We start from the raw sequence: 13566 nt of genomic DNA, 5'->3' as shown, positions 1-13566 counted from the left end.
AAAACATTTATGAAAATTAGAACTTCTTTCTTCAGATCGTGTTTTCTTCCTCCTCTCCTGCACAGCCCCAGTCTATAGGCAGCAAACCTCTTTGTCACCATTTTGGCATGGAAAATTTTCTTTTGTCCACTTACAGCAAGGATTTTGCCATAAGCTGTAGCTTATGCATGGAAACTAAAATCACTGAAGCATTTTCCCTTCTTTTTTTTTTTTTTGGAAGGCTAATTACATCCTGAAACATGATCCTGAGGCACAGCTAGGCAGAGCTGCAGGGAAGTTTGGAATCCAAGCAGAACTGAACGTGGGGGTGGGAGGGGGGTGAAGGAAGGATGGTACCTTACCACAAGTCCTTTATGCACCCGCAGAGCCTTCTCCTCCTTCCCCAGGTGGAGCTGCTGACAGTGTTCAGATGAGGCTGCTAAGCTTCCAAAACGACAGGTTTACCTGGTAGATGGAGTTGTCTGAGTTCTTCAGACATTAAAAATGCGTTGTTTGCTTGAATTCGTACTCTGAGGAATGCTTAGACAGAAAGATGGAATGGTATAACTGCTGAGTTAACCATAATTGTTAACCGGTGTGTGGTGGAGAGAACCGGGAAACACATTGTCTCCTAACATAGTTGTTCAGTTTCTGCTGTGCTTTGCTTTGTGATGTTGAGAGAAGAAATATTATACTTGAGTAATTTACCGGGAGCTGTTTAAGAAGAGCAGAGATATTCAACACATGGAGCTAGCATCTGAGCGGAGAGAGTATGGCTCTGTCCCTGTGCCGACAGCCTTGGTTTGCAAAGAGAGTCGGGCAACAGCACAACAGTTGTTCTGCCAGCACAAGGGCAGAAAAGAAGAGCAAACTGGATCTTCTAAGGGTTATGCCTGTCAGCTAAAATGTGTTAAATGATGGTGTATTTATTAGAGACAAAAGCAACAGCATTCTTTTTATTATCTCCTTAAACATGGCTGCTTAGACTTCCGATTGCTGTCTTGGGCTCATTTTCTGATCGTACTCAGGCACGTGCATCTCCAGAAGCCTGCCCTGCTGGGACGTCGGATTGCCTGCTGGTACAGTGGATCTGGCCAGCCTTCACCCCTGTGAAACTCTGGGTTGATGCATCTGCCTTGGATGTGCTGCCTCTGATTGCAGAATTCTAGGAAATCCTCCAGCCGGGCTCCTTAGGTTGTCATCTCTGTATTTGTTGATAGACCAACAGTACCTGGTGTCCTCTGGCTTTCCTGTTACACACAGTGACTATGAAGTATAAGGCAAGTGGCACTGGTTCCTTCAGCCTTAGAAAATCCTCTCCTTGCTGCAACTGCCCGAGTGTCAGGTGAAGCACCTCTAAAGCTGATGTGACTGCCTTGGTCGGGCTGTCTTCCACCGTGGTCTTTAAACAGGGCTTGCAAATGAAAACACCAACTCAGTGCTCAGCACCGGCAGCGTATACAACATCAGTAGTTGCTAGGAAAACACTAGAAAACAAAACTGAAAGCGTTATTATGGCACCGTTAGACACTCAAATCTAAAATTATCTGCATGCCATGTTTCATCTCTAGGTCCTCCAACTTTAGACAGTGTTAGGATTTGGGGATACCCAGTCCACCCGTTCCAGTAGTTCCTCACTGCCGGAGAGAGCGCCCCTGTCCGTTCTGACCACAGCACAGCCAGACAGGATGATCAGAACATAGACAGATTTACTTGTCTTCCCCAGGCTGTGTCCTAGGTTGCCCCTGAACAGCCTCGATCATGTTATTTGCTTTGCCTTATATTCCTTTATTTCCTTTCCTCCTCTTTTCCCCTCACAGGCTGTTTTCTCAGCCACTTCAAAATACACAGCCTGTACATCTGCTGACCCAGATGTGCAGCCTTTATTCCCTTGCTTGGTTATCATAACCTGGTTGTCCTGTCATTTTTCCCTTGAGCGACCCGGGAACACTTGGCACTCCTCCTCCCTTTGTACTTCTGCAATATCCTGCCTCTCCATGTTGCGGTCTGATCAGTGGCACTGCAGGTCAGGGTGGGCCACCCGCGCACACGATACTCTCCTTTATTACCTCTGGCTTCCCAGGATCCCTCCTGTTCTCCTCCAAGTGGTGCCTCAGGTGAGCAGCAGCCCCGTGCCCACACCTTAACGTCCCGTTACCAGCGCTGTTGCCTGCAGGCACCCCGTGCGCTATCGCCTGTCAGCACATCCGACCTGGACCAAGGCAAGAGGCTGTTCTGCAGCTGGAAACGTCCCACAGCTTCCGTATAGCTTTCTCTCACATTGTTGTTAACACACATTGCCTTATGTCTTTGGGTTTGTGTTATTTAGAGGAGGGCTGTGTTGAAGTTGGATTCATTATTTAATTCATTCCTCAAACACTAGTGAAAATATTCTTTCTGTGAGTCAAAAATCACATATGCGTTCAGGATTGGAAAGTGCTCTGTTTTGCTCAGGAATTCAGAAAAGAAAGGCACAGTCCTGAAAATGACCCCAGTGTTTTTTTAACCTTTCTATGAAATAGAAGACTGTAATGAATTTTTTAAGTTACTTTACTCTTAGTTGTCTTGGTGAAGCTTTTTTTCATCTGATTTTCATCAGAGACGAAGATGGAATCCCAAACTTTGGAATTACTGATGCGTTTTTTTAAAATAAAGTGAAGTTTATAGTTGGAAAAAAGTAGCAATGGGAAAAAAATAAATTTACAACTGTTTAAGTCAGCACAAAACTCGAGATAGGCAATTTGGGATTGGCAGCACCCTGCATTTCTGAACCCTATAGCAGTTACTGCATTCCTCCCTGTAATCGGTGGTCACCAATATCCTTAAGGAAAAAGAATAAGAAGGAAAAAATGTTGCTGGGAAACCTTAAGAGAAAATAAACCCAGATTTTCCTCATGTATTTAAAAATATTAACAACACATCACAAAAAGCATTGAGTATTTGTTCAGGCGTAAACCTGCTGTCAGCTTTCATTCAGGACTGGCCACTGCTCCTTACAAGCAGTTCCATTTTCTTCAGTAGGCACCAACATTGTACCCAGAGCAGAGAGACAGTGATTCTCTTAAGCCACTTAAGTAAAGAAGACAGGACTAAAATGAACCTGTAGAAAAAGTCTGTATTCTAAATATAGAAAATTAGTGTGAATTTATCTGGGGGTAAGCACTCAAAATAGATCATTTAGAATTCATTAAAATTAAGAATAGATCATTATTCTAATGGTCTTTCCCTATTTGTTTACCCTTTCAAAGCAATGAATTCTTTCTGTGTACATGCTCGTGATTGGTTGCACTTTCTGTTTGTAGGCAAAATGTCAAAAAAGTGTCCATAGAGAACCCTGTATTCTCTCCAGAAGGTTCGTACCATTTTTAATAAACCTCATTTGTGTGCTGTTGCCATCTTCAGTTCTATCGGAAGTGAAATAAGGAAATTAATACTTGATCTTACAGATAAAAGTGTTGGTTTGAAGTTTCATCTGGCAGACGTCAGTGGGTTCCGGTGGCTGCTCCGTATCTTCTGTTTGTGGCCTGCGAGGTTTTCACATTTGTTGGTTTAACACGAAGTAGAAAGTAGCGACAGGATGCCTCTGCAGTGAGAGACTGTCTCAGGAAGGGGATATAAACAGAGGACACAAATATTTTGAAGCTCTTTAGTGAAGAAGAAGGATTTGTTGGCAGCTGGTACGAGAAGACACTTTGAGGGAAATAGCAATTTGCTTGCGGTTTCCTTTTAAAACTAAAAATCAGTTGTCTTTGCTTGTTGGTTCCTGCTTTCCCCATTGCAAACAGTGGTGCCAGATGGTTTGTTTAGGTGATTTGGTGGACAACGGCAAAAAGGACTTGTTCAGAGTCTCTGCAGCGTGCTGCCACTGGGAATGTAAAGGGGAAGATGGCAGGGAGATGCGTGTGCCTATCTGATGTCCAAGTTTAATTGTTAATAATGGGTATTTGTATGATTATGACATTTCTAGAGATTTATAGTTCCACTGTGCGCAAGGGTCAGGATTGAGTACAAGCTACAAACACCTCACGAAGTGATTGTTAGGCTTCCTTCACAGTCTGGACAGCACTTGTGGCCAGACCTGTGCCAAACAGGAGCTGCTGTTTCCTGAAACTTCAGCACCATTTCCCCTGTGCCATCTGGGAGAGCGAAATGCTGAGAACTACATAGCATCCATCCCAACAGCCTGTGTTATCCTGGGAGCCTGTGCGTGTGTGTGTGTATAACCACACCTTGTCTAAGGAGAACATCAGCGGTGCTTTGAGTTTTACTTTGTACGGTAATTTCTGCCTGTTCTTTGCAGTAAATCCTTTGCATTCCCATTCCTTTGGCCCCTGGAGGACTCATCAAGTGGCCGAAGAACAAGTAGAGTTCTTTCTGAAGCACCGGCTTCTCTTGCTGTTCTCATTATCTCTAGTCATGTCCCTTGTCTCTTCTCATGTCACGCAGGATGAGGAGGAGAAGCTGTCAGCTGAGGAGGGGAGTGGTGAGAGGCAGAAGGGGCTCCTCAGACCTGGTGCTCACTGGGGCGTTGGCATGCCTGGCTCTCCAAACCCAGTTCAGCTCCTGCACTGTCCTGTTTCAAAATCAACAGTTATTTCTTTTGGACAATGGCAATCTAGCTAAAATTGCCCCCTTCGGAACTGAGATGCTGTTATTTGCAGTAGTAGGAACATGACAAGCTTTGTGTTAATGTCGTATCCGAAGCTCAGTGTGTCTCGGAGGAGGCTCAGACAGGAGCTGTTGGTCACTGTTCTTGTCCAGCGCTCCTTTCTTCATAGAGGTATTTTGCCTTTTGGCACCGCTCCTTGGAGAAGAGTCCCATATGGACATGGAGCAGTTTTTGACCCAAGAGGATTTGCCCTTGTTTGGTTGTGATGCACTCAGGTCCCTTCATCCTGCTTGCACACGGCACGGCAGCCGTCGGAGGGAAACAGCCAAAACAGTCGGAGGAGATGGGATCTGCAGCAGCGTTAGTCATTCCAGCCGAAGCGCTGTCTCCAAGCCCTTTCCGGCTACTGGTCGTGTGGCTGGGCTATTAGTCATTTTGAGAGATCTAATGCCGGTTTTTCCTAGGCTTTGCTCCCTGTCTGGACACAGGCGTGGCCACCCAGGCGGTTCTGCTGGCAGGGATGAGGGGAGAGAAAGCGAAGGAGCTCAGGGAGAGTGGGAATAGCTGAACTATCCGTGGATACTTGCTTTATGAAACCCTACTTCAAAACAGTGCATCCCCATATGGAAATAACCTGAGAGGGAACTCAGGTTCTGCCAGAAACTGGCTGAAAGGCTGCTGCCTTCTACCCTAACCAGGCAATGGGATACCATCTCCTGGGGCAGCTGAAGGGACTTCGGTTTGAATCACCCTCTGTGCTCTGAAGTAGCTTTTAATGACTCTGCAGTTCTATTTTAGCTGAAAGATTGAAGCATCAAGAGATTTACCATCATTTTAAGGCAACAGTTCAGAGTAACACTCAGAAATTGTATGTGATTTTTGTCAGTGAGATTAAGGATCTTTCTGGTACCCCTTTGTTTTCACACGTTTTAACCTAGCCAGTTTAGTTTCAGATTGGATCTGGGGTTTGACTTTTTTGGTTTTTTGATAAAAATCATCTGTAGAGGTGGAGAGTGCGGCGTTCCTGCCTTTTGGGATGTTTGCACAAAAAGAAAAATTATTTTGTAGTTTCTCATGAAACTATTTCTATCATGTGAGCTTCACTTAAACAGCATCGAACTGAGTTTACAGTTGTGGCCGTGCAGAATATGCAGAGACGTCACTGCAGAGCACGCTGACGCATCCATGTTTGCTCCAGTGGGGAGGGCGCGCTGCCTCCTTGAAGACCTGTTCACCTGAAGTTGTTAATGGACCTAGTGCTGGCGAAGCAAACGGTTTGAGAAGGAAAGAAAGCCGATTACTGAAGCAGTCTTCTGTCAGCTGGTTTTCACCCAACATTTTCAGCAGAGTCAGTTCAGGAGAGCAGCTCCCACGTCTTGTGGCTGAAATGAGTGAATTGGGCAGAAAGAATGGGCGCTCAGAAACGAGCGTGGGGAGTGAGGCACTGATAAACGCCGTGCTCTGCAGCCGTCCCGCTGAAAGCTGTGTGAGGTCATGCTGAAGTGTGTTACATGTCAAGTAGGAAAATGCTAGGGTAAAGAAGTGCAATAATGAGTATTGGAGATGACACAGACCATATTTAGTGTGTAACACACGTATGCATAGTGTTGGTTTGTAGTAACGTTTGTGTATTGCTTCAGTGGGAGATTTAGGTACACCCCAAGATGCTTGCAGCATCTCCGAGTGTGATTGATTAACTTGTATTTCCTCTTTACTAGCTGCTCATTTTCTACTTGAAACCATTTTGCTGCTTCTGTACTGCTTTGTTCGTAATCCATTTACAAGCACATAGCTACAAGGTAATTCATTTTAACTGCCTCAGTGTCTGAAATGCTTTAATTTCATTTCATTAAATGTTTCAATTGATTTTATACAGTACATTTGCTCATTAAATGTCACAACCTCTTTGTCTCGTAGAAATCGGCAGGAAAGCTCCTAGGAGTTAACAAGGATTGAAATGTTGGAGAGAGAGTAGTTCTGAATCCATTGGGCAACAGGACATGTTAAAAATGAGTAGTGGGGTTTCTGGGGTTGTAAGAGCTGGCACATGAGTTATTTTTGAGAGGAATAAGCTTGTGTGTAGTCCAGACAGCGCTGCTTCTGCTGGCAGGGGCAGCGGTGAGTGGATGCTAGTGAGGGGAAAAACAGAAAAGCCAGAGATAGAGAACATGCTGGAGGCCTCAAGTGTTAGTGCACAGGGTGTTTGGGAAGAGTCATCCAGAGGTCTTTCTACAGGGGAAAAAATGAATACTGAAGTAATCCAGAACTACTTTTTAAATAACATTACAGTGCTTGCCTTCTCACTTTTCTCATCTAACACTTGGAGTATCTGTGTGCCCGGACAGTCCCTGCTGTGACTCAGCTCGGGGCTGGGAATGGACCCGTCGAGAGTCACATCCTTGTCTTTGTGTGGAAGCGGAGGATAACTACATGTTTAAATGCTGGGAATGCAGGATCTTCTTTTTGGTTGTTGCTTTAATTTCCGTCTTCTTGAGCTATCTTTACTCACTTGTCCATCACTTCCAAACTTTCTGATCCTACTCTTTGCTCATTTGTGCCCCTCTTGCCACCTTTCTCTCCCTATTTTAATTCCTTCTTTTTTTCACCCATCAGAAAAGCTAAGCTGCAATCGTAGCTAATCTTCTTTCCACTGGACACAAAATGTATTGTTCCCAGCAGCTGTCTGTAATGTGCCAGGTGGTTAAATTCAAATAAAATCCGCCTGGGGGTTGCACTGGCGGTGCACGGATTCCCCCGGCAGCTGGCCTCAGCGCTGCTGTTACTGTTTGTGTTGTAGCAGCACCTAGCAATGAACCAAATATTGACACAGCAGGTCCCAGAAGGTTCCTGGTCCCTGCAGCTTTGGCCTTTGAAAGCAAACAAGGTGGAGCACAGGAAGATGGCTTTGCTTGGCAGCTGTGCGTCGTTGCTCCTAGTGGATGCACCGATGAATTCAGTGCCCTGAATTCTGCTGTACAAATATTTGAGTCAGAATCAACCTTGTTCAGAGCAATATCCTTTCTACCCTCTTGCCCATGGCCTGCTCTGACCTTCAGGTCTGTGCCCAAGAGAGCAGCTGTAGGAGGTGGAGGTGGCTCTGGAGCCCAGGGCTGGCGCAAGGTGTCCCGTGGGGAGAGGCAAAGTCTCTGGAGGCAGCGCCAGCAGCCTGCAAGTCTCCCCAGCTCCTCTGGAGAAAGATATCCTCATTTCCAGGGTGCTTGTTTGCTATGGGAACAATATAGTTGGTATCTCAATTGTGCCTTTAGTTCTGAGAAACGGGAGCAGAGCAGGGCGTAAGATGTTGTGTGACTGCTGTGTAGACAGCTCTGCTTTCTCATTGTGTGCTGCTTTTGGTGAACGTGGTTCTGCAGACCCCTGGTGGGATTCGCATAACACAGACCCCAGCAGGGCTGCGTTCCTCCAGTGAAATGTTTGCTCCGAGGGGAAGGTGGAAGATGGGTTTATTCTGAGATGTAATTGTGAGTGGTGAGGGTTCATAAATCCCGTTTCAAATACAGTGGGTTTGTGCCGTGTAATTTAGTTGAAAGGGGAAGAGCATAGTCTGTTCTTGGTTTCAGTTCCCCTAATTGCACAGAATGAGAAACCTCATGGTGACTTTCGGGATCCTTTGTGCTTTGACCTTTCCATGTGCCGGTCTTTGCTCAAAGGTTTGATAATTCTAGCCCTAGCAAAGCATTTTAAGCAGATTTCAGTCTAGACATTAAAGAAAAGTATAGCTTGCAAGAACACATTTATATGGTATTTCTCTTTTGTAATTCTATAATTCATAGTTTATTGTTTAAAACCAGGTTTTGTCAGTGTTTCTTATGCAGTAGTAGATACAACTGCTTCTTTTCACAGCTCTAGTTTATTACATATCCCAGTTGCTTCAAACTGATATTTATGCTCCTCCAAATAGCAAAGCGTGCTGCCGTCTCCCAAAGCAGGAGATAACAGTCTGATGAAAGTTGACCTCTAATGTGCTAACGATGTTTTTAATGTCACACTTGAGCTGAGGTTTAGTTCCGCACTGTCTGTCTTCTGAAAAGATTGACATTTTTTTGCTTTAATTTAAATCATTGCTCTTAGGTTACGACACAGTTATCTTTCAGGCACAGACTAAGCTGTCTTTGTCCTTGCAAAGCCACGTGAAGCGGGGATGCAGAAGCTAACACTGCACCCTCCTTGAGCAACCTGCCCCTCGAACAGGTGGTTCTGGGCACAGAACTCCCTTTGGTGCTGAGGCTTCAGCAATCCCTGTTTCCTAGCACCGATATTTGGGGTTAGTCCTGACAAATGGTGAGGCCTGCTCAAGCAGGGCTATGTTGAGGCCAGGTTTTGCTCATGTTTACATGTTTGTTGCTCAAGCCTGAATCTCACTGGGACCAAATGGCCCCTTTAAGAACATGCAGCTCCAAAACATCCATGTTGGTGATCCAGAGGCTGTGGGGCTCGGCCATGCTTTAAAGACAAGTATAGAAGTGAATAGAGTTTGTATATAATTATTAGTTGTTTAAACATCTTTAACATTTTCAGTGTGACCAGACCTCTGTGGGAGAGCCAGCGGATGGAGGCTGCCGGCGCAGTGCTCGTTGCGTAGCGTCCTCCTGATGGAGCGGCGAGGGCAGGGTCAGTGTCCAGCGGGAGCTGCTGTTCCCTCGGGGAGCGGAGCAGCATGTTTTCTTGCACATGGCTTAGAAGCAACTTTGTCTGCTTTTAGCATTGCTCCTGCCTTGCCGGTTTTGCTCTGCGTTCCAAGTCAGGGCTCTGAGGCTGAGTAACTGAAACCACGTTCTTTGCAAGAGCTGTAGCCTGCAGAAAGCTGCAGTGCAGTGTGAAACAGCTGAAGAATAAGGTATTTGTTTAAAAATAGACACAAGTGTGTTCACTCAGACAGTGCTCTGTGTGCGTGTGTGTGTAAGGTCTGTTGTGGGAGAACGGGAAGACTTTGTGTGCCATCGCGATGCTCGTCCTGTGTGATTTGAGCCCAGCTCTGTCCTAGTTCCCATAAGATTCCCTGCTTGGACTCCTGAAGGAGCTGGAAAAGCCATTTCCGTCCAGAAGTAATAATAGCATGGGCGTTTGGTTTTGATCACAAACTGACATTTAAAAGTCATCTGAGGAAAGATATTTCTCAATTAAAGTCAGTTTGTGCTTAGTGCAGCTGTGGCTGATCCTTCCCATCTGGCATCGCGCTGCTGGATGTGGTGTCTGAGGCGCCCAGCGACTTCACGAGATCCCGCAGGAGTTACCGACGTTCCCAAGGGACCTTCCAGCGTCGGGGCCGTCCGCTACCCTGCTTGCTGCTCAGCTTTCATCTTCATCTGGGGGGAAACTCAGGGAAGTCATACAGCAGAGAGGGTGAGGTGATGATCCAGCACCCACAAAGAGTACGTGGAAGTGCGGTTCTGTCGGGGCCGTTGCAGCGTGCGTGCAGCACGTGCCTGGGTTTCCTTTTGCCTGCCAGTTCCCATGTTTCTGCTGCGGGACGCGGACGCTGCGTTCTGTGTGTGCGGTGCGAAAGGCGGCCCGTGGGCCTGCGGTTCCTGAAGCTTCTTCCCTGAATTGCCAGTTCTCTCTTGACCGCGGGTGCGGTAGCTTTGCCTTCCGCCTCTGCCCCGGTTCTGTCCAGTGTTTCTGATCCATTTTCCCTTGTGATTCCCAGTGGTCTCAGTGTGGGCGGATCAGGATAAAACATGAGTCAGTGTTTGGCTATGGGAAACTTGGGGCTCCTGTGAGAGAGGAGCCTCGGTTCCCCAGCTACAGGCTGATCTGAATGTCTGGAGTTTGCAGCCGGAGCTTCAGAGATGCTGGATTCCCTGAATCCCAAGACACCAGGCACACGAAGGCACGTAAGGAAAATCAAAGTCCTGGCCCATCGCAGGGGCAGCGTTGCATAGTGACCTGCGATCAGCCACCTTTTCAGGCTGTAACTGCCAGGTGCTTTGTTGTCCCCCGAGTGTCTTTGTTCCCAGGACAGGTCCTGGTCTGCGTCCCCATGGGAAGTACAGCACAGGGGACTTCGTAGGAATGAGCACTGGCAAATTCCAAGTGTTTGATGTCATTTGGCATTCTGCAACCCCCCTTCAGTATGTCTTAAATTCCTAAGCCGGAGCAAGGTCACATCTGGCCGCGATCTCAGGCTGCCAGATGAGGCGCAGCCCTATGAAACCCAGCTCCTTTTCCTTGGTGCTTTTCAAAGCTGCACTCCCCGGGTTTCTTTCCACAGGATGTGCCGTGTGCCCGCTGAGCGCCGAACAGCGATTTAGGCTGACAGATTTTTCACAACTTACAAACTGCAGGTTGTGGAGCAGAGCTCTGTATCCCGTACGTAAGACAGTTTGAGCAAGCACCGCGTCGCAGTCCTCACACCGACAGGCAGCGTCTGGGCTCCGTTCCCCCCTGCGACCGCACAGCCCTGCAGGGTCAGGAATTGTGTTCTTTCCCAGCATTTTAATGTGTACGCAGCTCCTCGTACTCCTTCCACACGGCGGCTGTGCTGTTGTGTCACAGCATTTAGCACAGTTAGAGCAAAGATTGTGTGCTGGGTAGCTCAGGGCACGTGCCGGAGGCTGCAAAACACCAGCACCCGCGGTGATGGGACAAGGAGCAGCTTTGCACAGTGGAGTGACTGGCAGTGGCTCTGATGTAACAGGGACAGCTGAGAGTAGGCAGTGGTTGTTTCTGGTTTATCATTTGCCGTTATCCCGTTGTGTTCTGGTCATGGGGGGTTTCTCCATATCTCGCTGCCTGACTTTCTTTACACCTTCAAAGTGCTGTAAGGAGCTCGGGGACCCCGTCTCCTAGGGAGCAGCAGGCAGTGCTGGTACGGGATCTGGGTTGTTCCCGCGATGCTGTGCGGTACCACAGTGCGGTATTGGATTAAACAAACAAAACGCGGCTAAAAAATGCTCTTTCACAGTTTCCTGCGTCTTGTGTAATGGCTTTTGCAGCCTCAGTGCAGGTGAGCGATCCCGGCCTGTCTGAGGTGACCAGTCGATGTATCCCTTGAGAGCACGTCAATGGCACTAAAAACCCCAAACCCTCACAACTTGAGCGGCTCCTCAGAATTGAAACCATTGGTATCATTTCTCTTAACTATTAGAAACGCAGGCTGAACGTGGCAGCAAATTGAACCCCCCTGCGGTGGAAAGGATGGGCCAAAAACTGCCCCGGCTGCCGTGACCTTTCTGACCTAATTTGCACCTTTTGGAACCTGTTTGTTCACAGGGCAAATATCCTGACATCGTGACCCTTCCGGAAGGACTGCAGGGCGATTGTATAACTCTGAGGAACCCCACGGTTTCTGGGTAAGCCGATACTTCCAGTTATTGATTCACACAGCTAGAGGATTGTGGCAAATCTATTGATAACCTATACAGAATCGATCTCCTTGAACAGAAGTCGCTCTGTGCTCTGTAACACCTCTGACACATTGCAATCAGATGATGTGTGTTCCATTTTAGAGCTATAACCACACATTAAAAACACTAGGGAAAGAAACAGAAAAAAAAAAAACCAACAGAAAAAAACCCCAAAACATGCCCTGTTAGGTCAGGCAGGCAGGTGTCTGGCTACCACACATGGCCACTCCTTTAAAAAGCCTGGTGGAAAGAAAGGCCTTTACCTTGTAGTTTAAGAAAAAATATCTGTAACTGTCTTGGGTTTGGGAGCTCATGCTCCATTGAAGAGTCCAAATTTAAAGTGCAGGGATGCAGGATGCTCTCTCCCTCTCACACGTCAGAAACCACGTCCAGCTCGGCCAGGTTTGATTTTCTTTCTGCATTACACAAGCAGAGCAATGGGCAGAGCGGATGCTGAGGCCACCGTCCCTCTCGCTGGGCCCGGGGGGACACTGGCCACGCTCCTCGAGGAGGCAAAGTCAGAATTCTGTAAGGGCCAGGAAAAGTCACTTTTTGTGAAGGGATCAGAACACGTCCTTCTATTCCATCTTCACTGTAACGTGCATTAATTTATATGGAACCAGCCGGAAATAAAGCCTATTTCCCTCTATTGTATTTGTTTGTGGAGCTGGCAAATAAACCATAAGAGATAGTTTTAAACAGCAGATTTGGCATTAAATGCTTTAACTCTGGGCTGCTGAAATGAATGATTGTCAGACCATCGCAGTTAGAAAATAAGCAGCTTTATTTTACAGTCTCTCTTGAGGCTGGCAGGCGCCCAGTCCCAGCCCACGGCCCCTCTCGCCCACCACTACGGGACTTGAGAATTTCAAGCCATTCCAGGGGGCTGCTACCAAACACACTTGCAGATGGATTTATTTGCAGAATCCCAGAAGAAACCACACTCAAACTCTCAGAGGCTTCTTAACACTTTTGCAAAAGGCTGACGAATCCTCTTGGAAGGGGACATTTCCAGCCCTGAGAAAGGCAGCGTCCTCCTGGTGCGAGCCGGTGTTGCCAGCTTAGCTTTGGGGTGGGCGAGCCGTGCTTCCCGTACGGAGTTCTCACAAAAGCAGGTATCGGAGGGGAATGCACAATGCAGGGAAGCAGATGGGATGTTGTTCCAGGGCAATCCCTGCGTACTTGACTAGAGAACCCTGCGTGTCGCCCTCCTGCACACACACTGCCCGCTTGGGAGAAACTATGACCCCAGGGGCTGCCCCTGACCTGCTGTTCTGTGCACACCACGCAGGCTGGAGTTACTGGTTGTCTGGAAGATACACGTGGATGAAGAAGGGAGAACGACACCTGTTCTGGACCTCCTGACTAAAGTACCGGAGCAAGGTAAGTTTCCCTGCAGGGCCCCTTGCTGAGCTGGCAAGCAGAACACGTCCCTTTTCTCAATCAACACCTCTGGCCAAGACGGGATCTCACCAACCCCAGCCAGGCAAAGCCCACCCCGGTTAGCAGGGACTTGAGCTTCACCTCCCACACCAGGTAAAGGGGCTCACCCACCACCTACCGCCCCCCCCAGAGAGCAGGGAACCCCTTGATCCCCACACAGGCCCCTGGCAG

At 47.6% G+C, this 13566-nt stretch overlaps 1 protein-coding gene across 1 annotated transcript in view; it reads left to right on the top strand.

Annotated features, from left to right (window-relative positions):
• CENPP (centromere protein P) overlaps window positions 1-13566 on the top strand; it is an 88138-nt gene that overhangs the window by 74355 nt on the left and 217 nt on the right. The window contains exons 6-7 of the mRNA XM_069865514.1: window positions 11819-11898; window positions 13244-13335. Coding sequence (XP_069721615.1) covers window positions 11819-11898; window positions 13244-13335 — 172 coding nt within the window. The remainder of the gene's footprint in view (window positions 1-11818; window positions 11899-13243; window positions 13336-13566) is intronic.

This window comes from Phaenicophaeus curvirostris, chromosome 11 (genome assembly GCF_032191515.1).
Source record: "Phaenicophaeus curvirostris isolate KB17595 chromosome 11, BPBGC_Pcur_1.0, whole genome shotgun sequence".
Lineage (NCBI taxonomy): Eukaryota > Metazoa > Chordata > Aves > Cuculiformes > Cuculidae > Phaenicophaeus > Phaenicophaeus curvirostris.
This window is presented reverse-complemented; position numbering and strand designations above follow the sequence as displayed.